The 27,853-nt window shown below is 31.1% G+C and overlaps 1 protein-coding gene across 14 annotated transcripts in view; it reads left to right on the top strand.

Annotated features, from left to right (window-relative positions):
- The window catches only part of ADGRL3 (adhesion G protein-coupled receptor L3), a 726,682-nt gene that overhangs the window by 410,388 nt on the left and 288,441 nt on the right, over positions 1-27,853 (top strand). For all 14 annotated transcript variants that reach the window (XM_012724122.1, XM_012724111.1, XM_012724117.1 and 11 more), the window contains one exon: positions 8,529-8,638. In XM_012724122.1, the coding sequence (XP_012579576.1) occupies positions 8,529-8,638 (110 nt within the window). The remainder of the gene's footprint in view (positions 1-8,528; positions 8,639-27,853) is intronic.

Here is a 27,853-nt window from a genome sequence, read left to right as displayed (position 1 = left end):
TGCTTCAGTGAGAGTTCTATCCCCACCCAAGAGTTGCCACACAGTGTGGCAAACCTCTTCTGATCCACCCACCACTGGCCTGTACCCCAGTTCTGTATGCATAAATATAAAAATATTATTTTTTAAATTCATAATAGTATGTAGCCATTTTGTAGCTTTCAAAAACTAAGATTATAGCTTAGAAATTAATGGTACATTGCTAGGCAGTGTTAGTGAATATGTTAGCTTTAAAGCATAGCCTATTTAGTTTGGACTCATGCTTTATTAATTGTATTCATGTATCTGTCATAATCATTTTATTTTTAAAACGATCTCCATAATATTCTAAGGATGTTGACTAATAGTTATGATAATTTTGTTCCATCAAATATTACACAGAGATATGTGTAATGTTTGAAAATTGGACTTACTTGCAAGATTAACATATTTTCAAGCATATTTCTTTATTTCCAGGATACTATTAAGTAAATTTGAACAATTCCCAAGAAATATTCTTTAGGGTTAATAAATTTGTTAATTTATATTTTAGTAAGATAATCTGAAATTATTACTATTTTTTTAAGATTTATTTTTGCATACAGAACTGGAGTACAGGCCAGAGGTGCCGGGGTGGTGCGAGAATTCACCAGAGATAGAATGGGGAGCCGAACAGGCAGATTGCTGAAATACACTGCTGAGGAGAGCAGCAAGAGAGACAGGAGAGGTCTACCTAGGCATATGGATCTCCTTTGGGGATTTAACACACTGAAGTGGCTGCAGCTAGCTTGCAGTGCTGTGCTTTTAACCCGTTGCGCCACCAGGGAGGGACAGATTACTATTTCTTAACTGCCACTGGAAAATTTTAAAATACAGAAAATTATCTTTGTAGTGCAGTAGAGAATTACTGCTTTAAGTTGTATTTTGACAAAACAAAATTATTTATTTCAGTCTATAAAATATTTTATAGTCTATAATTACTTTCATTTGTTTATAGAGGCATAGTAAAAAAACTAAAACAAAATCTATTTAATATCAATCAATGCTATTTTATTAAATAATTTCTTATTGTTTGATATTTCATATTTTAGGAGTCCAAATTGAAAATGCATCTTGATTATTATTTTTTTTTATGTTTTAGGTTGTATAGTTCAGATAAGAATAAATCAGTCTCTATAGTGATAAGCTTTATATTCTGAGAACTGCATTGTGATCACACAAAGCAAACACATAAAATTATGTCTTTTAGCAATATTAGGCACTAATGATTATTTGTGCTGGAAGGTTTATATACACACATGCACAAGAGAGTGTCCTGCATATCTCTCTAATAAGCTTCTCAGCCATGTTCTACTGCAGTGGCCTTTGTCTTACTATGTATGATGACTTCAAGGTGACCACCCTAGGATACAAAATTTCCATTGTCTTCTTAAGTAAAAGTGGTTGGATGAGGAATGGTCTGTCAGTGACAACAGCATTCTGGTACCCATTACACGGGCATCTTGTTTTACATGGTTAATCATCTATATATATTTGATAAAGATAAGGCTTTAAAATAAGCAGATCATCTTGAATGAACTGGTCCTTAAATGTAATCACAAGGATCCTTATATGAGGGAAACAAGATGGTTAAAGAAAAAAGAAAGATAGAAAGATGTTATCACCAGGGCAGAAAGGGTGATGTGTTGTGTGGACATTATAAGTCAAAAATAACGTAGAAAGTGGGGTAAAATGAGAACTGAAATACTTCCCTGTGCTTCCATTTAAAACTAATTCTGTTTCTGAATTACAAAACTATCAGAGTACAGTTTTGCATTGTTTATAGACTTCTGAAAGAAGTTTGTGGTTATTTTTCCAGAAGCAATAAAAAAATATAGTAACCTAGTTTCTACACTCCTCACTCATCAAATATTTTCTCTTCTTTGTGTCAAATTACATTTCTTTATTGCAAAGGAATGTGAAGTTAAATATAAAAGATTATAGAAAATGAAAATCTTGGTCTTGAGAATCACCTCGTGAATCATCAGCCTTGGAGCACATATGTCTTCATAGTGTATTCTGTAAAACCCTGCATTTTTTCACTTTGATATTTAAAATAAATTTTCTCAAAATGAATATACCAAATTAAAATCTTTATCACTTTTATTATTCACCTTTAATTGTCACTTAGATTGTAAGTGGCCATGTCCTTTCTGAATGTAAGTTTCTAAAAATGGGAGAACACACACACACACACACACACACGTATATATGTATGTGAGTATGTGTTTATACACACACAGAGATATATATTTATATACATATATATATATACTCTTTGTAATCATGATGACTGCTTTCTCTCTGACCACATACTCAATAAATTACTAGTGATATTCACAAATTCATGATTATCTATCTTGCATTGCCGTATTCCTTTCTGAGAAGTAAGAAAACAATATCTAGATACACATATTGCCTAAGCTATATTCAGGTTTTAAACAATATATTATGATAGCGGCGCTTTATTTTTTCTTTTCCTATTAACACATATCTTTTAAACATTTTGCTCTTAGAGGAATGTGCACTACTCTTAAACGTTACTAACATATGTTAGATGAAGTTAACTACTTGGGTATGCTATGGGGATATGTGTTTCTTCATCACATGCTTTTTGTATAAATATTGTTTGGTAAGTGCTAATGTGAATTCCTATGACTAATTTTGCTAACAAAAGGCGTTCACAGAGAACCTTTTTTACTCTTTTACACTTGCATATTTTGACATTCCCTTGATTTTAAGTAGAAATGTATATATTTATAAAGCTGTAAACTCGTTTGAGAAGTTTCTATTTTTTTTACTTTCTTGGGAATAATTTGTTTGTACACCTTGACCATAAGTGTGATAAGAATATATGATTAAGGGCCCTCCCTGGTGACACAGCGGGTTAAAACACAGCACTAAGAAGCTAACGCCACTTTAGCATGAGTTCTATCCCCACCCGGGAGGTGATCCACATGGCGCAGCAGCCCTCTCCTGACCCGTCCCCCTGCCCCCCTCAGCAGTGTACTTTGTCAGTCTGCCTGTTTGAAGTCTCTCACCACCCCTGCACCTCTGGCCTATACCCCAGTTCTGTATGCATACATAAATAAATCTTTAGAAAAAATATATGATTAAATATTTTATGAGTGGAAAGTCCCTATGCATTATATTTGCAGTATATAAATACAACAGTGTCTTGCTTAAATTATTTTAATAATACCATGTAAGGTTACTCTAGATGTGGAACCCACAAATAGCATACTTATATGCCTATTATGTGAATCTTTTAAAGTATTCAGTTATATTTAAGATTCATCTTAATATGCTTATTTATAAATTTGTTATAACCAGATGTGAAATGATAAAACACTTTATTTTAATCAAAACAAGTCACTTACTGGATTTTGCAGAAATGTGAGAAGCTGATAGATTTATATATATAATAAGCATAGTATATATTTTATATACATTTTTATATATTATTTATATGTTATAAGCATATATGATTATATATATGTATATGTATGTCTGTATATATATGTGCAGTAGCTGAATAGTTAATATGTAGATAAACTCAACAGTCAAATTTACTATATTTGGTAGTATGCTGTGGTATCTAGAGAAAAATTTTTGTCCAGAGGTAACTTTTCATTATCACCCTCAATCTGTTCTTATACTGTTATGAACAATATTGGAATGAGTAAGTTAGCAGTAAGTTATTCTGTGCCCTATTACTAATCCAGTGATGTGTATGTTTCCTGGCAGAGATCATGATACATCTTTTGAAATGAAACATTTCTTTAAAATGGTTGTTAATAATCAACAGCATTCAGCATACTAAATTACATGTATCAAATAAACTTGATCAGTAGATGTCAACTATATTGTTAGAGCTTTATATGTGGGTTGAATGAAAATGAGGTTATTTTTTCCTTTGGAAAAGCCTGTATATAAATGAACATTTCTTTATTTTAATATTCCTGCTACCTTATGCTCAGAGATTGATCTTTTGAAACATTGCTGTATGCCAATGTGGAATGAGAAGGTCTACTTTTGTAATGCAATTTAAATTCAGGACCTCCATGAAATGCTTGAACCACACCATGACTGAATGATATCCTGGACTGCTTAGGGATTTTACAGCTCGTCTTTACTTCATCATATCATCATAACACTGCTAAGAACCTATCAGAGTGAATTAAATCAGCTTCCCAGAGTGAGCATGAACAACTCACTCACTCTCTCACAGAAAAGCAGTATCTTGGTTTTCAGGTCACTGTGGTGGAGTCCAGTGTCTCATTTCATTACCGAGAGCCTTAAAAGTTATTTAATGTTTCATCACCTATTCCTTCCTCTCTGTAATTGGGAGTAGGAATGTCCTTCACACAAGAGAGTGACAGATAGGTTGCATGTGAACTTGGCACTTCTATTTAAAGGGTCACACAGATTTATAGGGCATTTTACTATAAAGCTTGGATTTATCTTAGTCTGTCCCATGTATTCCCATGTATTTTGGTTTGTATACAATCAAAAACTTGATTAACAGCTTCGTGTATATGTTTATTGAAATTCTATGTGTATGTTTATGTGAATCTTTTTTCCTTGTTCTACTCTCAAACTAAAGAATTTATGTACTTTTACTTGTGTTATGTACTCCTGTATTGTGTTTTTCCCAAAAGACTCAGTATATTTGGAATAAAGTACTATTAAACTATCCTGAAACAAAAAGGACCAAAGTTAATTATAGTAATTAGATGACGTTAACACAAAAGTTTTTGCCTATGGCTATTTGATATTTTGCAACTTTAATACAGTTTTATTAAAACTATAGACATCATGAAGTAGTAAAATAACTGCCCCATTATTATAAATATGAATACTGAAACCCCAAGAGAAGTCTTTGAGAATTCTATCTGGCATATTTCAGTCAGTATCATCTGTTTACATTTTATATGAAATTGTCTATTCTTGAGTTGGAAATTTTTTATCATGTAAAATTTCTGGTAAAAAACATGGATTAAAATGGGCCCTCCCTGGTGGCGCAGCGAGTTAAAGCACTGCACTGAGAAGCTAAAGCCACTTCCGCATGAGTTTGATTCCCGCCTGCTCCGGAGGTGACCACATGGCGCGCAGACCTCTCCTGACAGGCCCGCTGCTCGCCTCAGCAGTGTACTTCATCTATCTGCCTGTTCTGCTCCCCGCTCTGTATGTGGTGAATCCTCTCACGGTCCCTGTACCCAGTTCTGTATCCATAAATAAATAAATCTTTAAAAAAATTGATAAAAAAACATTGAATTTTTAATAATGACACCTAATCCTTAATACTTTCATAAGATTATATATTTTCTTTTCATTCTGAATATTCGCAGACTAGGATATGTTTGACCATATCATTGAAGTTGGTTTTCATGCTTTATTGTAAATTTTAAGGTTATCTTCAAATACTAGATTACTGAAAATTATTTTATACTAAAAGTAATTAATGAAAAATGAGTCCAATACATGGAACATTGCTTATTTTATTTCACATTTATCATATGTATTGCTGTAGAATTAATTTATTTTTATTTTGATATGACTATGAAAGTACTGTTCCTGGTAATTTGCTTAATGATCATTCATAAAATGGCAAAGTTATTTTCATTTTTAGATATAGTAAAGTCATTAAAAAGAAGACAGAATCTTTAACCTTATATTTTCAGAGTGCATCTAGTACAATTAATATTGTATCTTACACAAAAATAATATTGCAGAAATTAAGTTTACTTTTCTCTTTTTTGCTTTTTAGGAATGTTGATTTACCAATATCATTTGTAATAGCAATAGTTATATAGTAATAGTATAATATATAGTAATAGTAATATATAATATATAGTATAATATTATAACAATAGTTATAATTTATATACTTTGGAATCCCTTTCCAAAGTAAATGCTTAAAGTATTTTTATCTTATACAGAACAATGACATTAATGACTACAGATATATTATTGGTAGAGAACCTTTGGGTTTATCTGCTATTCATTTACACTACCTCAGTAATCAGAAAATGTCTTCACTCATATTTGTTCAAATGAAGTAATATATTTGTGATTCACAGTGTCTAATGTTCATGAAAAAGTGGTAAGTTGTTTCAATTTTCTTATGTATACATTATCATCATTTTTTTTATAATTTAATTAATTGGTAATATGGAAATTGGTTGATGCCCACATTTAGGGACTATAAGTGTACTGAGGTTTGACAAAAGGTAGAGAATAGATGCTTATACTGTCCATATTATGCATTTTAATTATAGTATGTATAAATACAAGCATTTCAAATCCTTGATTCAAGACAACTTTTTATGCAATAAATACTTCCATAACAATGTGTTTTAATAATACCATGACAAGTAATCTATATTGCTGTCAAACTGTTTAAGTAATAAGAGATTTATAATTGACTGGAAAATTACAATAACATAAACAGCTTCAAAATGAACTTTATTGTTATACCAGTAGTAATTTAACAATTTGATAATAGGATTTAAAATAATGGTAGACCATGGGTGATTTGGTGATTGTAAACCCGCAGGGATTACAATCGAGATGGAAAAAAAATGTACAAAATGATGTAAAAATAAACTTTTGTAATTAAAAAAAAAGATAGATTGAAATGATAGACTAATAGGAATTAAAATGAATTATGTGAAAAAAAATAAAATAAAATAATGGTAGACCAAAAGAAAAAGCATTTCCCACACACACACACACACAATGACATAATATATATATACATATATTTGTTTAAGACTTGTCATAATTTAATATTGGTAATAAGAAATTATATATTTATATAATATTTACACTTTAACAGATTTTATTGTATATACTTCTTTCTTTTTTTATTCTATCTGAATATACACCTGATAATTGCTAATTCTTCTATATAAATTGCAGAAATAGCTAAGTTTATACAGCTTTTTAGTGCACAAAAGCCAAGATATAGACAACTTTATTTTTAAGGTGTAATGTGAAAATTGTTATTAAATGTAAAAAGCTTTGTCTTAGATTGAGAAAGCTTCTTCAATTGGACATTTGTAATCAACTAGTTCTGCTCTTTTTTTTAAGGCTTCAATAATCTAAAATGGTACTTTTTGCAGTGCATGTGTGAGGATGGACTCATTTCATTAAGCTTATTGTGTAGCTTTCTGATAATCAACCTCAAAACTCAAATCTACATGAGAGGACTTTGGAATATGTTGACTCTCAGTACTGCCTGATGTGTGAGGAATATTGGTTCTTATATGACTTACTAACAATACAGTATTTTCTTAAGTTTTAAGATCTCCAGTTAATGAATTGGTTTTAATTTAATGAATTAAGAAAATACTCATTAAATATGACAAATAGTGACCTCAAATAAGCACAAGTATTTCATCCTAAATAAAATTCAATTCTGCTCTTCATGTTCCTCACCCTACCAGTGTCCTGAAAATGGCTTATGTATAGGTTCTTTGAGAAAACAAAACATCTTATTAAGAAAGTAACAAAAAATTCTAGTCACACACTATTATATTTAAATAAGACCATGGAACAGAATGACTAGATTGTCTCATCCTATAGACTGACTGTCAGTATACACATACTGTCAATATATTTTGTGTAAGGTTCATTTAGTGATAAATTACTGAATGTGGAATGATTTTGGATAAACTGTATTATATTGAAGCCACTCTGAACTTGGGTTTACTTTGTCATACTAAAACTATATATAATTATGTGCATATTCACCCAGTATTAAAAGAGTTTGAATCTGTTTAGTCCAATTGCCACAAAAGATGCCTAGTTTGTATTTCTGCTTCAATACTGGCATTTTATTATTCTCTGGAGATTTAAAGTTATTTAAAGTATACTGGCATTTGGGAGCAGCAGTCTGTGAAGTTACTGTCATTATTTGATTGAACACCAGGAATATGAGAATAAGTTCTTGAAACTGGTTTTATTTATGGGATTATTAATATTTATGATACTAATTTATGTAAAATGAATCATAAAATAAATGTTAATATTCAAATGTAACTTCCTAATTTTTGGTTTTTATATTTTGCTGAAAACCTTCAATACCATATTTTTGCTCTATAAAATGAATAATGACTGGTGAATTTATTTTGCAAGTATCTAATAAAACTTTTTTGGCTCATTTTAGTATAATCAAAGTTAGTAGTTCTTAGCAAATGATCCTTCTTAGCTATCTTTACATTGGCAATATTCTGTAGAAACAGTTAATGTTGCTTAAGCAGTATTTAATTTCCAATTCAAAATCATGCTGTGTCAATACATAACTAACTGAATTAAAATTAGTAAACCTAATGTATCGCTATTAATATTTTTACAAATATTCTCAAGATATTCCCATAATAAGTCTAAACCCTAAAATTAATTAAACTTTTAAGTTTGTAGAGGACCTGAAATAAAACTAGCATTGATATTATTAATGAAATAACTTTTCATAAACTTATTTCTTCTTATCTTTTCTTTAATTTCAGGTGCAATAATAGAACCCAGTGTGCAGTGGTGGCAGGTCCTGATGTTTTTCCAGACCCATGTCCAGGAACCTATAAATACCTTGAAGTTCAGTATGAATGCGTCCCTTACAGTATGTACATTCCTGCACTTTTATTGTTGAAAGGAAAAGTTATTAAGCTTTATTTTGCATGTGTTGACAAAATATCCTCCATGAAAACATAAAAGTAATCATGTAAGTTAGATGAAAATTAAAGTAGGCTAATTTTAATTTTTCAGGCTCATAAACTTTCCATACCATTGGAAGAATTAGATGATTAGGTATTGCCTGTACAAACCTTGCAGCTTCTGTCTATCACTTCTTTTTAAAAGTGTTCTCCATACAAGAATAGAATGTTGAAAAAAGGTGGACTATTATGCCATATTGGATACCTTTAGGTCCAAGCAATAGAAGTGAAGGTGAATAATATACTTGTGTATTTGTATATAAATTATAATATAGAAACTGAAAAATAATTGAATTTAATAGAAACAACTTCATCTAAACTTTCAGTGTTGTCAACATTTTATGTTCCTTCAGAGAGAGCAAGCTGAAAAGACAATACAAGTTTTACACAATCTCCTTAGAATGTATTTTGAATAATTTCCAAGAAATACCTCTTTTTAACATTCATATATGACAGATGCCAACAACACTTTTTTTTCCTGGAATAATGAGGAATCAAACAATCAAAAATAGAAAGTTTTCTGATATTTATACCAAGGGAACTCAGTCATCTAAAATAAAAATGACTAGTTAATTATTCATGGCTTTCCAAAGTGAAAATCACCCAGGAGATCTTACGTTCTCATATTAGATATTCAGCTAATCCCACAGGTAGAAAACACCTGGGACATCAACAAATCCCAGGTTCTCGCTTCTTTTGACATCTCAGAAGAAGCAAAATGTCTGGGGAGGAGAAAGTTTACTGTATCACAAGATTTTGGTGTGCCTCCATGCTATATAAAAGGCAGCAAACGACTCCTGAATTCAAAATGGATTTACTTCATTAACAGTAATTTTGGCAGCAAAAAGTGAATTAAATTTTTAAATAATAATGAAAACAATCAAAAGAAAATGTTTCCCATATATGTAGTATGATTGCTTATAGAAAGTTTATTCCATAAGCTTTATATGTTGATACTCTTTTTTTTATGAAACGCATACATGTCTTCTTTTGCAATTTTAATTGAATTTATACTTCTTACAATATTATCTCTTAGGACCGTGTTATGAAAATATAAGACACTTACTGACCATTTATTGTTCATTAGTAACATTTTAAATAACATTTGTAGTTTAATTTGGAACTCTGACAATTTTACTTACATTACAAAAATATCTTTCTGAAACATGTAGAATAACTACTTCCATCGCTTTTTATAAAAATAGTCAAATAAGGTATACCTCATTTTTAAAGACAGCTTTCGGAATCTTCCAATCACATTTTTGAAATAAGAAAGTGGAACTAGAAATGTCAAATTATTTTTTTTCATAATTTTAAAAATTAAAGAATTTCACAGCTGTCGCTTCAATTTCCTGTATTTCTTCAGAACTTCTTTGAGGTTAGCTACTCCAAAATCCTCTGCCAAAATCACACTAAAATAGCATCTACTTAAATCACTTCACTGTGAATAAAAACTTGCTCATACTCTTTTGCATAAAAGGATTATTATGGCTTACCACAGATTTCCTTTCACCCTTATATATTTCCAAAGATGACCTTTTTTACTTATCTTTACAGGTTTTTGATAATTCTGAAAAGTTACTGATTATCTTAATAGTATGTCCATACTGTAATAAAATGTTTATCTGATTATTTGTTTAAATAAGATTTTAAACTTCAGTTTAATCACTTGCCTATATACCAGCTTAATTTATATGGGGTAGCATGATTATGATTATTTCAATTATCGTAAGAATTATTCAGTTAAATGTGTAATGAATACCTGGGAATTACCTAGTAAATATAATGTCATTTTAAAAGAAATTAATTCAAAATTACACATCCTTTGTATTTAAACAATTACATAAAATCAGTGAATCCTTTGAAAGATAGGTTGTTTTCATAGACACCAATCTGAGATCAGAAAGCCTGAGTTTAATAGCATATTGTCCAGTTACTTTACAAATGAACTGAGTCATTTTAGCTCAGATAAGCAATTAAAATATTCTGGATTACAATTTCTATACTTCCTCTACCTGTAAAAGCTTGTAATTTAGAACAGTGTGAATATTTTTCTCTAAGATAACATAGATTTTCCCAAAGTTAAAAACAACAACAAAAAAAATCTTGTTTAAAATTGCTATCATTTATTGACTCTTACAATGTTATTTACTACATGTTTAAATATTTATATAATTATTTTATTTAATTCTAACAGTATCCTCCCTGCCATGTAAGAAAGTTTATCATTTTGCTAAAGAAGAAATAGAAACCTTGTAGGATAAGTAAATGTGTCCTGTTAAATGTAGGGTAGCTTCAGAACGGCAGAACCAAGATTTAAATATCTCTAGGACTGGTTCTCAAGGCCCCACCTATAGCACTCCTCATAGATTTTTTTCCCTTTATATTTTCAAAGTTTAAATATTTTAATGTTCATCAGTATTCTATTGAGACTCATTGAAAGCAGTTATATCAAGGGCTCATATTTGTTTTCTTAGTTTTTTTCACTCTTTTGTGAGGTTTATTTTCCTTTTATATTGCAGCTGACTCATTACAAACTTATCTTCCTAAACATCTACTAAAATTTCATAAATAAAACGACCATATAGTTTTATAAACTTATAAAGTTCATGATGAAAATCCTACCCTTAATTTAGAATGATGCTTAAGTTAAAAAGAAAAGACATTGGTTAAATAAATTTGTATTGAAAAAGAAAATCATCATGCTTATTAAACTTGTTAAAAGACCCTAATTATATGAATAGAAGGCAAATCCCAGATTTTCTGTATTCAGGATACAGTAATATTTGAAAAATTTCCAATCACACAAGTAGCAAAATGTTATATTCTATTTATATACATTCAGTAATCACCATTTCCATATTTAATTTGAGATGACATAGTTCAGTGTATTTGGTATTATATCTAGTATTTATTAATTTTTTCTTGATATAAATATGTGATAATTGTTATTTTGATAGCTTCTTTCTTTTTACATGTTCTGTGTGTGCTTCCAGATATTGTTGACTTCAAGGTGCTATTTTATAGGGGAAAAAATGTATATAAAAGGAAAAGATATAATAACCAAAGCTATGTAGGGAAACATTGATATCAATTAACCATACTAGAAGTAATACAGATAGAAATTCAACATTTTGGAGTCTTAACCTAAAAAAATGACATGAACTTTTTTAATAAAAGATGCCAAAAATAAAGAAAAGCCAGTAAATGTAAGCAATATAATGAGGCCACTATCTTTAACTGTCTTATCCCTAGTTGTTTTTTTGTTTGTTGTTGTTGTTGTTGTTGCTTTTTTAAGTTTTCTTGTCTGTGTTTTCATGTTTGGGTACACAGATACCATGCTTGTGACCAAATTTGGTACAGATGAATCAATGCTTTTCTGTTCCTGTCACACATTATTGCCAGTATGACTTTTCATAGTCTTTTTGTTTTCTTTTGAGGTTTGATTGTCTCCTTAGTGATATTTTCTCCTCAGGGGATGACCCAAATATCAGAAGGTTAAATCTCACTATTTATTTGCTCTCCTGTCTTTCCTCTCACCCACCCTTATTCGTCTGGCCTGATTTTTGGGACTGGAATTGTGGCATCTTCAAGTAGAGCTTCCCTCATTTAGCCAGTTTGCAGGGATGCTTGTGTTAGGGAGAAAACAATAAAACAACTAACCATCCACTTATAGTATTTCTGAGCAAAGACTCTTTATATCCTGCTGACAATTTGTCTTTCTTCCAAAGCATACAATTTCACGCACATTACACTCAAAAAGTGCTTGTCTTCTCTCACAATCCAGCCTTTCTCTTCAGTTCTTTGTTTCTTCCTTTCAGAAATACAAAGCACATATTACTTATTCTAGCAATTTCTTCTGGTGGTGAGATTCCACAGGAAATGGAGGGGATGAGCACACAATTTGGAGAGCTATTAGGAATGAGTGTTTAATTAAACCAATCTTATGTTACAGCACTTACAGATTTTCTCACCACTCACTTTAGCCATCGAGAATTATGTTGGGCAATTGGAGTTATTGCAAGACATGCAAAATTAGTATTATTGAAAATTTAATATTTACATATAATTATATAACCTCTTAATTTTGTCTTTGTACTAATTTACATAAGAAAATAAGTACAAATCTGCGTTATTAGTCTTGAACACAAATGCATCTTTAAATATTTAATTATAAATAACTAAATGTTTGACAACTAATGTTCAAATGGATGCTTACTTAATATACGCATACTTTGGTTTCTATTATATGAATGAATACATATTTTAAAACTCACACTTAAGCATTTTGTTTAACTTTTAAGCTATCAAAGAGGCAGCTCTTTCTGCCCACCTGTGTCTGTGCAAGCATCGTTTTTTTCTGTTTTTAATAAAAACAGTGTCAATGAAAATCACAATTTAATTTGATTCCCAGAGTGCCTGTAATGTTTTCTAATTTCTAACATATAGGTGAAAATCAATAAATATATATCAAATCATCAATAGGAAAAAGGAAGATCAGTAGAAGTGGCTTCTCCATTTTTTTTTATGTTCATTACTGGAATGATAAACTCAAGAAAATATAGCCTACAATATTCAATTCAATAGAAAAATATTTTAAAATATAGATTATATGAATTTTAGTCTTGCTAAATTGGTTGGTGATTGTGGTTATTTTCTTCAAGTTTACTGCTTGCAGCCAATTTGTTTTCATGTCATTTATTTGTGTACATCTATTTAATATAGTATTTTATGTCAATTATATAAATTTTCATTTTAGATTGATATTTAAATAGGGGTAAACAAATAATTTCTTTTATGCCCATCCATTACATCCCTTACTACAATAGCTGTCAAATAAATGATTTCTCAATCACATATCTTATACCTTTTAACAGATAACTCATAAAACTTTTGCAAATGTATCCATGATTAGCTAATAATAGTTCATTGAAATTCAGTGTATATGCTTGGAATATTTATTCATTTATGCTAACATTGGTTTACAACACACTAAATATTCAGAGATCTCTTCAGATGTGTGTTATCACACCATATCTACCACCAAGACATCCGTAGGTGCCTCCTTCCGCCTTCTCCCTTCATTACTGTTAGCCTCAGTTTTACAGTCAGAATTTTTTTAATTTGGTTTTATTACTGTCTAATATACATACATACATATATACATACATACATACATACATGCATACATACATACATACACATGCACTTTGGAGAACAAGAAGCATAAGTAGACTATACTTCTTGGAGATCCTAATCCAAATAATATCTCTCATGCTTTGTCTAGCTGCTTCCTATGTTCATGAAAATTACTATGGACTAGATCATATAATTTGCTTCCAAGACTTACTTTTTAATTTTCCTTGCATCACTCAGTGTTTATTGCACAACAAGCACTGTGATAAACACCAGTATAGAAAGCAAGGATAAAGATTCTATCCTCAAGAAATTTAGTAAAATGGGCCTCCAGGTTCCCAAACTTACAATACTATTAGTTTAGCAAAACAATTAAGTATTCAATATTAGCAGAATATATTGAAAACATGCTCCTATCATAGTAGTTGGTGGTCTTCTGGAGTAGAAATTGAGTATATTTAGGGAAGGTTTTATAGAAATAAACCTTGAGCTGATTCCTAAAAAAAAAAAAAAAAAGAATAGTTCAGTGAGAAGGCAGTTCTTTTTTAGCAGAGGATAAAATAGAAACAATATGGTAAGTTGTAAAACCAAAACAATCGTGTGTTTGCATAAAATACGAAGTATAAGAATGACAGGAGATGAAATTATGGGTGGGAAAGTTTTAAGTCATATAAGTCATATATTCCCTGTATGTTGTGATTTTTCTAGGACCTTATAACTGTCAGAGCCTTGAAGCCAGAAAAGTCAATTAACTCTTTCTCAATGTAAAACCAATATATATTTTAATAAATCTGCGAAAGTCAGCTTATACTAAGCTGAAAAACATAGAAGTGGGTTTTAGTTTTATATTTTAAATATTTAGTTTATTTATTTGTATATATTTTACATCTGGTATAGTCTGTAGTCCCCATAAAATTTGCACCACCAATCCACCCCTGTACCATCATCTTGGTCCCTTGTGCTCTTCTCTCCCCTCTAGAATGTCTCTGATTTATTTCTGTCTGATTATTTTTGTTTAGTTTTGTTGTATTAGAAACTAATGATTGTTTTAAAATGTGTTTTAGTATATTTTTACATCATTTTTCAACCAACAGAGCAGTAAGATTTATTTGGAAAATTCAAAAATAGTCTTTTCAAAATGAAAAGAACAAAATATGAAAACCTGACCTCAAAAAAAAAAAATCAGATACATTGATTTAGAAAGCAAGTAGTAGACAGGAAGTATCATAATTCTTCTATATTCAGAGGACTCTGTTCTAAAATTGTTCTAAGCTAATGCTTGTAGTGACCTAGGCTAAGGTGTCAAGACTTCTTGAAATTTAGTATCAAGGTGTCATTTCCAAGGAAGAGGAATGGAACTGGCAAGGAGCCTAGAGGCAATTAGGGCGGATCAGCACCCTTAGCAGATTTGAGAGAAGAGACTGAAGGTTTATGGCCAAGGGCCAAATTCCACCTGCAGAGGAATTCCTTAGACATCCCAAACACTTAGGTCAGATTTAATGGAGCAATGGTAAGCCTGCATTCCCTTGGGGACTATTAGACTAGAGCTCAGTACATTCTTCCCCTTTTAAGTAGCATTCACTCTTTTTGTTCGCTGTATATTTCGGCACTTACTCTAGTATGCCTGTTTTCCTGTATCATTTAAAATGTCTCCAGACATCTGAGGATACTTAAATTTGCATTTTTTTTTGCCCCAGAGTTTGGATTCTGTCAATGCTAATGCATATAATACATAAAATGGTACTATTATTATTATTTTTTAATTTTCAAAAGTTGTAAAATCTTAACTGACAATAATTCAACTACTCAAAGTTTTTCAGTACCTACTATGGGCCAATTGCTATGTTAGGTGCTAGAGATTTTGGCTCCAGATTGCTGGCAGCCTCATAAGTAAGGCAAACAAACACATAAACTACTATCTATAGACATTGATAATATAGTTCAAGAAAGAAAATAATGATTATATGATAGAAAACCATGAAAGGGCTATGTTAGCTTATGTAGATTTGATGAAAGTCTACTGTAATGCGAGGATATTTGAAACTTGAAGATGAGGATGAGATGGTAAAGCCAAGAATTGCTGAAAAACTTTCAAAGCAGAGATAATGACCCTTAGTTCTAAAACATAATAGGAGGCCAGTGTGTTCCCAGTGCGATGAAGAAAGGAAGAGCGACTTGAAGTGGGAATAGGAAATAGTACTGACTGATTAAATTAAGGACCTAGCACTAAGAAAATATTCTGAATTATGAAATTGACTCAGTCTAATAAAAGTTCTTATAAGAAATACCTAAGAGGTGGAGTGTTGGAAAGAGAAGTTATGACAGCAAGAAAATGGACTGGTGGGCACTTACGGTGGTGGAAGGGCCAGTGGTCACTAAATGTGATAGCCTCTAAGGAGCAAGAAAGAGCTTGGGGATTGGTTTTCTCCTAGTGCCACCAGAATGGACACAACTCTTATAACATCTGTATTTTCGCCTCTCAACTTGTTACAGACTTCTGACAGTTTGTGCTGTTTGAAACTATTGAATTCACACTTTTTTTTTAAGTCTACTTAATTTGTTACAGTAACAATTCTTTCTAAAATTATTATAGCTGAAATTGAATGTTGACTTAGGACATTTACTAATAGTTTGATTTTAAATAATAATCATTATGCATTTCTGCTATGATATTTTAGTAATGCAAAATTATTAACTTCTGGCATGAACTGACTAGATGTAAGTTATACAACATACCATTATAAACAAGTTCTGTTTTGTTTATACATATATCAAAAAAAAAAGCAAACCCAAGTTAAGTTTATTAGGTCTTCTCTCTATGTGAATTGCTTCAATTAGAACAGAAACCAATACAGCGTAAAGTAGTAAATGATATGGAAAAAGAAAAGTGGATTTTTTTTTAAGTACACAACTGCCAGTAAGGACATATTTCTAATTATTATTTAGGCACTTTGTCAAGCTCTTCCACAGTTTCCCTATCTTTGCCTTCCCAAGTTCTCTCAAGCTTGGAGAATATAAACATCATGGATAAGAATAAGAGCCTTAGAATTTACAATCTGACTTTGCAAAGTACTAGCTATGTTCTAGTCAAGTTATTTTACTGCTCTTTGAATGAGTCTCCTCACATAGAAGATAGGGATGATAGTCATTTCCCTGTACTTCTATGAAAATTAAAATGAAATATATGTAAAAGTGCTGGATAGTAACAGCTTCATTAGAAACTTTGAGTGCATCATAGTCATTCAAATCAATATGCCTGTTGTATCTCATCAATTTTTATCTTCTTACAAACATTGCCATATTGTGCATGGGGCTTGGAACTATATAGTTTTGTTAATTTATCCCAGGATTTGGAGAGCTCCACACATCCTAAAGTTATGGTTATCTCTAGTTCTCTAGACTTGATATAATTTTGCCTGCAAGGCTTCTGTGTTAATTCTCCTTTTTTATTTCAAACCACCTGTAGATTAAGTCTTTCTCAGAGCTAACTACAAACATATATGCTATATGATTTAGCTCTCAAACCATTTCTCTCTTATAGGGTGAGAACTAAGAGATGTCAGACAGATTGTTTCAATCCACAAGTGTTCTGTTGGTTCTTTTATCACTACAATTTCCTGTTCTGTATCCCTTTGAATTTGACCTGTCTGGTACTAGCAGTTACATAAATCATAACTACTAGGCATGAGACTATTGTGTCTTTTTTTTTCTTTATTTTTCTCACTAGTGTTAGCTTTTGGGTACTAGTTTATTTATCTAGCTCCAACTCTTTTATTACCACAGATAGCAATAGACAAGGAGATGCCAAAGTCTTCAGACATCTCCAGAATGACACTGACCATCTTCATTTAACAAAATAACTGTAACATATAACAGTGGAATTTAGTTATAAAGAAATACAAACCCATTTTTTTTAGAGGTGAAAAAACTGAAGATAAATGAATGAGTCAATGATTCCATAGTTAGAACTCAGTTGTTTCTAATTGGTATTCTTTTCGAATTGAAATCTGGCATTCTAAGCCAGTTCTTCACTGTAATTCACATTCTTTCAGATGCATTTTCCTATTCATAATGGCCTTTGGATTGTGGGCCATGGGTAATTTGGCGATGTGTACACTGTAGTAGTGATATCTATTGGGGTTCCAATATTATGTTAATTAAAAAATGAAATAAATGATAATAAAGTAATGAGAAATACATAAAGAAAACAGAAAAAGAAGACTGGCAAATTGTTTAATCATTAAAATATCTGCTATATATTTTCTAAAAGATGGTTGTAATGAGGCCACTTGATTACTTAGTCTTTGCCTTTAGTATGGCTTACAATTATCACATGGTTTATAATTGACACATATTTAAAAATTAATAAAAAAACTTTCTGAACATTTCTGTGCAAATGATTTCATCTCAAATTTCATGAACTTATTTAAAAATATTCTGGAGAAGACTAGTAGGGGAATGTTTTTAGGCAATGTTTTAGATAATGTTTTTATGTTTACTGTACTAAAGCATTATTACACTAACTATTGCCTTTTTGAAGTTATTGCTAAGAGTTAAAAATTCAGGCATTGACAGTATTCACTATTGTGAATTCTTTTTTAGACTGTAGATTTTTAATAGAATCTTAGGTGTGATTTATATTAATGATGTGTTGCTATATAATTATTTGATGCAACTAATTATTAAATAGCAACACATTTAATGGTTGAAGTGGAAAAAGGAGTGACTTAGACATTGATACCCTAGGAAATAACTAATTGAAAAAAGTAACTCGTGGTGTTTAGTAAAAACAGACAATAACTCTCTTGTACATGATTTTCTTCCTTTGTGTCATAATCAATAAAAATAGAAAAATTGCAAGAGGAAAAAGAACTTTTTTCTAATAATAGATATTGCTCACTGAACAAGTACCAAGGGCCAGATTTCACTAAATAAATTTGATAGTGTACTACATCCTTTTATTCTCACAATAATCTTTTTATTTAAGTAGTATAGTTCACATTGTAAAAATAAGGAACATAACAATCTAAATTTGGTAGTTTGTCATGTATCTTTGCACAATAGTGGATAGGAAAGGAGAATAGATTTCAATCCAAGTCCTTTTGATTCCATTTGGCTAAAAATAGCAAAGAAAAATACCTTCTGAAAATTGACAAGGTTAACCAGCTGTCTTTTGCAAAATATTTTTAAAGATCTATGCATATAAGAATTGGGGTACAGGCCAGAGGTGTGGTAGGTGAGAGGATTCGCTAGAGACAGAGTGGGGAACAGAACAGGCCAATTGACTGATATATACCACTGGCCAATTGACTGATATACACCACTGAGTGGAACAGCCACCTCGCCAAGGATCAATCTCATGATATAGTGGCTGCTGTAGCTTCATAGTGTGGCATTTTAACCTTTTTCACCACCATGGAGTGCCCTTTTGCAAAATATTTTAATGGCCACAACTGGTACCTACAGTGTGGAACAGTGTGTATTGAAGCTAGGGTGACTACAAGGGAATTTTCTTCAGGTAGTAGGAATCATGGTTAGGAAGGTATTGTAACACTGGACAAAAGAGAGTAGCCAGTGGTAGTGTGATCACTATCACTTCTGTAACTCTGATCCTCAACTGAGTCTTACTTCTAATGTTTTAATGCTTTTTTTGCTGTCAACAATTGTTAAACATATGCATTTTTTTTTTACTGGCACTACATCAAATCATTACTAATGTGGTAGCTTTAAATAACACAGGTTTATCTTCCTATTCATCAAAGTCAGAAATCTTAAATCAGGATGTTGGATAGGTGGCTTTAGGGAGAAAGCTTGCTTGTCTTTTCCATCTTACAAAACCAGCTGCATTCTCTTCCTCTTCAAAGCACATCACTCTGACTTCTGTCTGTCCTCACATTTTCTCTCCAAAGTTGACCCTCTTGCCTTCCTTTTCTATGCATTGGATTAGATTGGGACCACATTTAGGGTCTCCTCTTCTCACAATCATTAATCACATCTGCATAAATTCCTTTCACCATGAAACTTAAATCATTCATAGATTATGGAAATTAAAGCATGGGCAGTTGGGGACAAGGAAACAATAATCTACCACTGAGCTGTTTTAATTATATCGAGATTTGTATTTTTTTTTAAAGAATACAGATTCAATACAAAACACATATAAATACCTAATGACTACTCATACAAGTATCAAAGGTCAAAGACTGCTAAATAATTGCATAGCATCTATATTATTATTCACTAACAAAAATGTTACTGATTTCAGACTGAGGATTCAATTAAAACCAAGATATTAGCATTTTTCTCTTATATAATCAAATGTCTCATTTTTCTTATTTAGTAAATGAAATATTATAGAAACATATGAAAATAAAAGTAAAATTTGTTTGAGTCTCTAACACTAGCTCAACTAGCTCTCTAGGACCATTCATTCTCTTAGGCATAGTTTTAGGCACGCACATGTACATGGTCTTATGGTACATATCTAAATACACCTAGCCACAAATTAGAATATTTTCTTCACACTACCCCCTGTAATCAAATGACCTGTAGATATGCATAATATAGATTTATGTGTGTATATATTTACAAAAATAAAATTATACCTATACTTGACTTTTCTCACTGTGTATCTTATGAAATTCATTGGTGTCAACATTGATGCTTTTCAAGGACTTCATTATAGATCATAGTTTAGTGTAGATAAAGTATTCTCTCTGTCACCCTCCTACTGGTGGAAACTGATGTTTTGTTTCCCTTTGTATGTGATAATATAAATGATGTTTAAATTTTTACTGTTAAGATGATCGGTTGATCTCTAATAGTAATCATTTGCTTTATCTTACTCTTAATACAGCAAAGGGACACCAGTTATTTGACACAAGAGAATCTGTCTGATTGGAGTTTTGGTTCAATATAAAGTTAAAGGGGACTGATTGTGTGATCTTTCATTTTCCAGCAAAATAACTGACCTAATACCATTAACCGTTTTTAGTTTTTGCTAATGTCTAGAGCACATATTTTATGATTTTTATAGTCACTTGATTTAGAGAGTTTGCACTGAATAAATTTTGGAAATTTCCATTCCATAACACATCCCATTAGTAGTTCACTTGATTAAAGTACATAGAATAGGAGAAGAGAAGTATCTGAATTAGTAATGGAGTGACTAGTGGAGATTGACTAAATCTGTGGTGGCAAAAAGGCTGGACAATGTTTGCTTTTACTGAAGTAGTATTCTATACTTTAAGCACTTAGTAGTTATTTCCTTGCAGTCTAAAAATTCCTGATAATATTTTATCAAGAATTATCTGAATTTCTCTTTTGAGTAAAACTTAGTTTTCTCAGAACTCAATTCTTCTATATCTGTCTTATAAATATTACCATCTACTTCTTTATTAATTCTTCCTTTGACTTATGTGAACACATCTCTTTCAGGTAGTATCTCTCTAACTGCATTTCTTTTTAAATCATTTTGGCAATTCTGTCCTTCCCTCTATTGTGCACTTCCTTTCATTCCTCTCTATTTCTCACTGATATTAAAAGACCTGTATAATAAAGTTACCATTTTCTTGATTTTCTTTGTCAGTAGTCCCTGGTTATTTAGTTTCCTACATAAAGTAACCATAGTAGGCCTTAAATGTCATGTTACTTGTCTAAAGCTTCATAAGGAATGAATACACTTAGCACCAACAAAAATTTAGTCCATTCCCCCTCCCCCTGCCCCCCGCCACTTATGTTTTGGACACATTGAAGATATAGCATAGCAGAATTCAAACTGACATGCCCAAGTTTATAATTTTAGACCCTTAAAAATCAGTATTATTCAATCACCAAGAAGTTTCAGAGTGGTAAAATAAAGATTATGTTAAGTCTGAGAATAAGCTGTCACATCAGAGTAATTTGATTTTAAGTCTGGCTCCACCAGCTCCATTAGTAATCACATCCTTGACAGAGACAAAGTTCATCCAATATGAGTTCTCATTGTGGCGGAGGTATTGATGTTTTCATGTTACTTTGGTCAGTCAATAAGGTTAAAAGGATAAAGTTTATTTAGTTTTCAGCATTGCTTTCTTGAAGTCAAATGTCTATTTAATTAAATTTTCCAATATTTGGCAAGAAAGGACTGATAGTGTCAGCTTTCTTTAGCTTGATGTTAAATAGTATCTTGTGAAATTTGGTAAAGCTCTCTGCAATAATGTGAAATAGATAGACTGCAAGTCTACTTTAGGAAATATGAGGAAGTCCAAATTATTTGTCAGAGTAATGAAAATGCAAAGAAATATATATGTATATATATATTTATATATAAGTTTTCCCTATTGTTAAAAGTTTTGAATTATGTCTGTAAGTCTGAAGTATGATTTCATTTTCTGCTTGACTGATTATAACCTGTATGTAGTATTATTCTAATTTAAATGCTGAGCAATAATAATATTATATCATTACCAAAATCACTTCTGAAATAAGCAATGTTTGTTTTTTGTTGTACTTCAATATATTATGACTTATACATTTTACTTTTAATCAGTACCCATCATATAATCATTCCGTACATTGCTTTTAAATTATGTAGTTTAATTTAATATGACTATATATGCATAATGAAGAGGCAAGTAGAAAATATAATTTATGAAACATCTGTCCATATTTACAATATAAATATTATATACACTCAACTATTGTGTTATTTGTTGTACTCAATAGATTATAATCCTTACGCAGTAGCTTTATATTCTGAATTTTTATGTTATTACTAGAGGTAACATATTAAGGACTCAGTATAGACAGTTAATAACATGGCTAATATTCTTGGCTTTATAGTTATTTCTGTTACAAAGTAAACCTCTAAGAAGATATGTGACTCTGCTGGTAAATTTTTGAAGGCAAAGTAGTAATCAGTTTTGTGACTTCAACTCTCAAATCCAGGGGATAGCATGTGCTAGAATGTAGCCTGCCTTCTAGGACACAGTTTTGTCTGCTAAGGAATTGGACCATTTACCTGCAGGAGATACTTAATTTGTATGGTAATGCTCCTCCTGTCAGAAAATAGTTGGTTAAATGTGATTTCAATTATTTATTAATGTACTGTTATTATAACAGATTTAAATGATGACTTGGTCGTTTGGTTATTTAATAGACTTGAAGTCCAGCTAGTTCGTATTTAATTGCAATTGCCATAAGTGCTAAATTTAAAAGTCCCACTCTACATAAAAAGGTTCCCTTCTATACATTATCCAAATATTTATTGAATGCTTGCTAAATAAGTCATAAGTGGGATATTGTCCAGGTACAATTGTGGTCATGTTTATATCCCATTATGTATCACATTGTACAATTTATATCAATGTTTAACATGTTTATATCCCAATATGTATCACATTGTACAATTTATATCAATTCATATATAATGGCATTGATGCTTGAAAACAAAATATAAAAATGGCCTTAATATTCTTCATATTCTTCATTGAGTTTGCCAACAAATAGGTAAGATAATACAAATGTACAGATAACTACTATAGTGATATCTGTGTATAAATATATATATATATATATACACACGCACGCACAATATGTATCAGTCTCCAAGGAAGAAAATATATTCAAAATAAAAATAATATCTCAATATAGAAGTAATATGGTAAAGTGAATTAAAATATAGGTCGCAATAAAGTTTTCTGTTAAGCAATTTGATATTATTTGAAAATTTATGAAAGTGAGAACATCAAAAAGTTTAGTGAGACAGAGTGTCCTCTACATGAGGTGTAAGTGGTAGAGATACTTCCATGAAAACACTATCACCTGAATTTTTTTTAATTTTGCAGAAATTGGACTAAAAATTATAGCATACCTTAGATTATTTGGGGAACTTTTCTGCCTTGTTACTTGAGTCAGTGCCCCTCTGTGGAAACTCACAAATAAGACAAAGCCATTTCACAATTTCATTATCAAAGTGCCTATAATATCATGATATAGCACTTAAAAGTAATTTTAAATTAGATGTTACACTTTACCATTTAATCACAGAGAAATTTTTGCCATTTTAAACCCAGGAGAGATCACAGAACTATAGCAGATTATTCTGATTTATAACACTATCATTCAGTTATGGAATGATATTTGGGTAAGTACAAACTATTCAAAGGGCTTACTACCTTTAGGAATTTGTTGTCAGATTAGAAACATTACTCATTTTAGTTTCTCCTTTGAATTTCGGCTTCCTTATTGAGACTCTACTATAAAACTTGACGATATGAATTTATATAGTATTAATAACTAACTGTTAATGTTTCACTCAAAACCTTTTTTTTTCAGCTCTATGACTATATACTATTAATGTTTTACTCAAAACCTTTTTTTTCCAGCTCTATGACTGTATACTAGGATTTTAGTGAAGTCTTGTAGCCAAAAGTGGAAGAATACAAAAACAAATGGTTGCCAGCCTTACAGAGTTGAAAAGATATTACACTTTCTCAAGTCCTCCTGATAACTTCAAATTCTTAACTTTCAAAATTTCACTATTTACACATAATTTATAGCATCTCTAGTAGTATGAGTTTATCTTATGAAAAAATGTATAATAAAATGTTATATTGGATTGGTATGTGACTTTATTTAGTCATGCTATAATGCAGTATTTTATTCCAGTCCCTGCTTAATGTTGAAATAATTGCATACTACATAGACTTCCAGAAAATCCACTTTAAAATTATAACTTATGTAAATGGAAGACTGTTCTTATGTGATGGGTGGCATTATTTAATTCAGTTAAAATTACATTCTTTTTAACTCTGGAGCTTAGACAAATTAGTTTATCTTCAGGCTTTAGCATCTCACTTAAAACATTAGTGTGTTTCTTCCTCTAGGGACTCCTATTTCTGCTTTCCCATTTAGAGCGTAATCCTATCAGAAATGGTAATAATACTTTATACTTGATAATATATTTCACCCAAAGAAGTCTTGAACATCTTGTTAAAGTTTGCAACATTAGTGAATGTATCCAGGCAAGAAAGATTCCTTACAGATTGAAAACTGAAGTGAACAAAAAAAGCTGAATTCTCCAAAATCAATTATAAGGGGGCCCTCTATTATGAAATAATAACCATTTTATAATGATGGGAAAGAGTAGCTAAATATTATATGCAAAATATTATATGCAAAATCCAAAAGAATATAAGACTATGAAATAGTATTTTTACTCAATTGTACTATTTAATTTTCTTTAAAACTTTCAGCAATTGTTATTTACTCTGTGTATTCCTATGCACAAAGTGCAGCAGAAACAAACTAGAGCAACATGAGTTTAATGAGAAGACAGGCTTAAATTCTCTTGGTTCAGGCAGTTCAGGGAAGACTAAGTTATGGACTTACAAAATTTATTGAAGGGATTAACAAAAATTTGGAATTCAAAAAAATCACTCTTGGTAGAGTGTGAAATGTGCGATTTGAGAAGATGAAGAGAGAAAACCCCCATTACATTTTCTGTTTTGATCATATGTATTGGGTATTTTTGCTCTTTCTCTTGTTCACAAGCTTAATGGCTTCTAAGAAATATATATATGATATATATATTATATATATACATATACATATATACACAGACACATATAGTCATATAGGGATAAGTATATACATAATCATATAGGAATAAGTAATATTGAAGGCATCAAATTTTAGAGTAAAAATATGGTATTTTATTCACTCAGACATACTTGAAAATTGTTCAACTTGGAAGAAAATATTGTGGATAAGTCATGTTTATAAGAAGTTGTGATCTGTTAGAAAAGTTCTAATACATGCTTAGAAAACCAGTAGAGTTGGGGGTGGCAGAGGGCCTACATAATCTATTATGGGCTTTCTGAGGCAGAGGGCCTACATAATCTATTATGGGCTTTCTGAAAAGCAAACCATAAATTAACAGGGAGTAACTGAGAGAAAAAAAGGTTTGTCTAAGATGAAGCATAGGGTTGTGAATACCACACAGCAAGAATATAAAGGAAAAAAGTTAAGCCAATTAGAGAGTCATGTAGATAGCATTAATGAGTAGTAGAAAAACAAAGGCAAGTATTGATTGAAGAAAGATGTTTCATTAAATGTCACTTTAAAAGAAGACAAGCATATTATCAGAGCAATTTTAGAGTTTATTGTTGCAGCTGCATTCTGGGTGCCTAAGATTCAGGAAAGACTGAAAATAAGCAACTGAATGCCACAGGCTAGGCAGATGTTGAGTAATTCCAGCTGAGCTAATGTACCAGTGAAGGTCATGAGAAGAAATGAGGTTGGAGTGAGGTGGTGAAGATAATTTGCCAGAAACTAGGAGACACTTGAATGAGGCAAAATGTCAATAGTTGAGTTTTCAATCATGTGATTGTACAAAGCGGTGATGTCATTATTTACGATTGGAAAATCAAGAAAAAAATGATTTGGAGTTGAAAATAAGTCTTCAATGCATGGAGTTTGAGTGTTGCTGAAACACAGTGTTCAAAGATGACAGAAACTAGTGATCAGAAAAGAGCTTAGATGAAGAAAGAAAAAGAACAACTAATATTAACTTTGAAATCTTAATTTAATTCTCAAAACATGTTGAGCAAAGATATCAAGTAAGTAGGCCTGAGATTTGATCTCCTTCAGCTTTATTAGACTGACCCACACTACTCTAAAGGAAGTAAACATTTGGAATCAGATATACATGTGTGTGTGTGTGTGTGTGTGTGTGTGTGTAGCGAGAGAGAAAGAGAATGTTTTTCAAAATTGAACATACAATATAGGAGAAAACCTACCAAATGTAGCAGAGAACTTTAATGTCAAAGAGCATGTTAACTCATGAAGTCTATAATATAATAGAGCAACATTACTTATATGGAACCTCAATTGCACAGTATACTTAATGGTAGAAGGGATGTTTCATATATCATCAAATAAGCTTATAAGTTATAAAATAAGCCTGCTTTTCCCTTATCCTTCCAAATCACAGCATATGTTTGAGCATTAAAGTGCAGAGAAACTAATAAAGGAAAGTGTTAATTTCATAGTAGTTTAGGAGTCATTAAAATTAATTTAGAAAAGACAGATTTGAATACATTGTTTTAAATAAAATCATCATACTTTATAATAAAGATGCAGAAAGAGGGTGGACACTTGAATTATTAGCATCTAAGGATGCAAAGAAACAGTTGTAGAGATAAAATTACACTCTTAGTATGCACATGAAGATTAAAGAAAATAAAATGAGGAAAGGCCATGAAATGGACTGAATTGTGAATTCATAGAATTAGAATGGAAAGGGCATTAGGTTATTGGCTATGTGTTAGAATTACTATGGAGCCAGGGCCAATCACGGACTTGCACAGGGTACCTGGGATGTGCAGTGATAGGAATATCAGTCCCTGAATTATTTTTCCCTGTTTCTTTCTTTATAATTTCTTGAGCCCACCTCTTTCTAGTTGCACTCTTTAGTTGCCTAGAATGGAAAACAGTATTTCAGTGTCTTTCCAGGGTGCAGTGTGTTTTATCTCTTTTGACAACATGATCAGAGTGCTTTGTGCTTTGAATTTCAGTCAGTTTTATTCAGCTTATATGAATTTCTAAATTCTCATAATTATACAACTTTGTACATGAATGGAATGCCTTTTTAAAGGGAACTTTGTAATTTTACTTTAAAACTTACATTTGTATTTTATTACTATCAACCCTTTATTCTTGCCTGACATTTAAAGAACTTTTCCAAATATTCATCCTGACTTTCTTATTATTAGAGCTCTAGTTTTACGTGCATGCAGATTTTACTTTTATGCATTTGATTTTTTCAACTGAATATTAATATTAAAATATCTGTGTGAAGAACAGGTTTAACAAAGGCCACTAGAAGTCATTGTCCAACCTTAATTTACCAAGGGGTCTCTGGCTATAGCTCATTGAATATAACTGTGATCCTTCTTCAATGAGCTATCACTGTTGTTTTTATTTCCTCCTTCTATCCACAT

The sequence above is a fragment of the Condylura cristata genome, unplaced genomic scaffold, assembly GCF_000260355.1.
Source record: "Condylura cristata isolate star-nosed mole 26May11 unplaced genomic scaffold, ConCri1.0 scaffold00012, whole genome shotgun sequence".
Classification (NCBI taxonomy): domain Eukaryota; kingdom Metazoa; phylum Chordata; class Mammalia; order Eulipotyphla; family Talpidae; genus Condylura; species Condylura cristata.
Note: the sequence above shows the minus strand (reverse complement) of the source record. Positions and strands in the feature narration are given on the sequence as shown.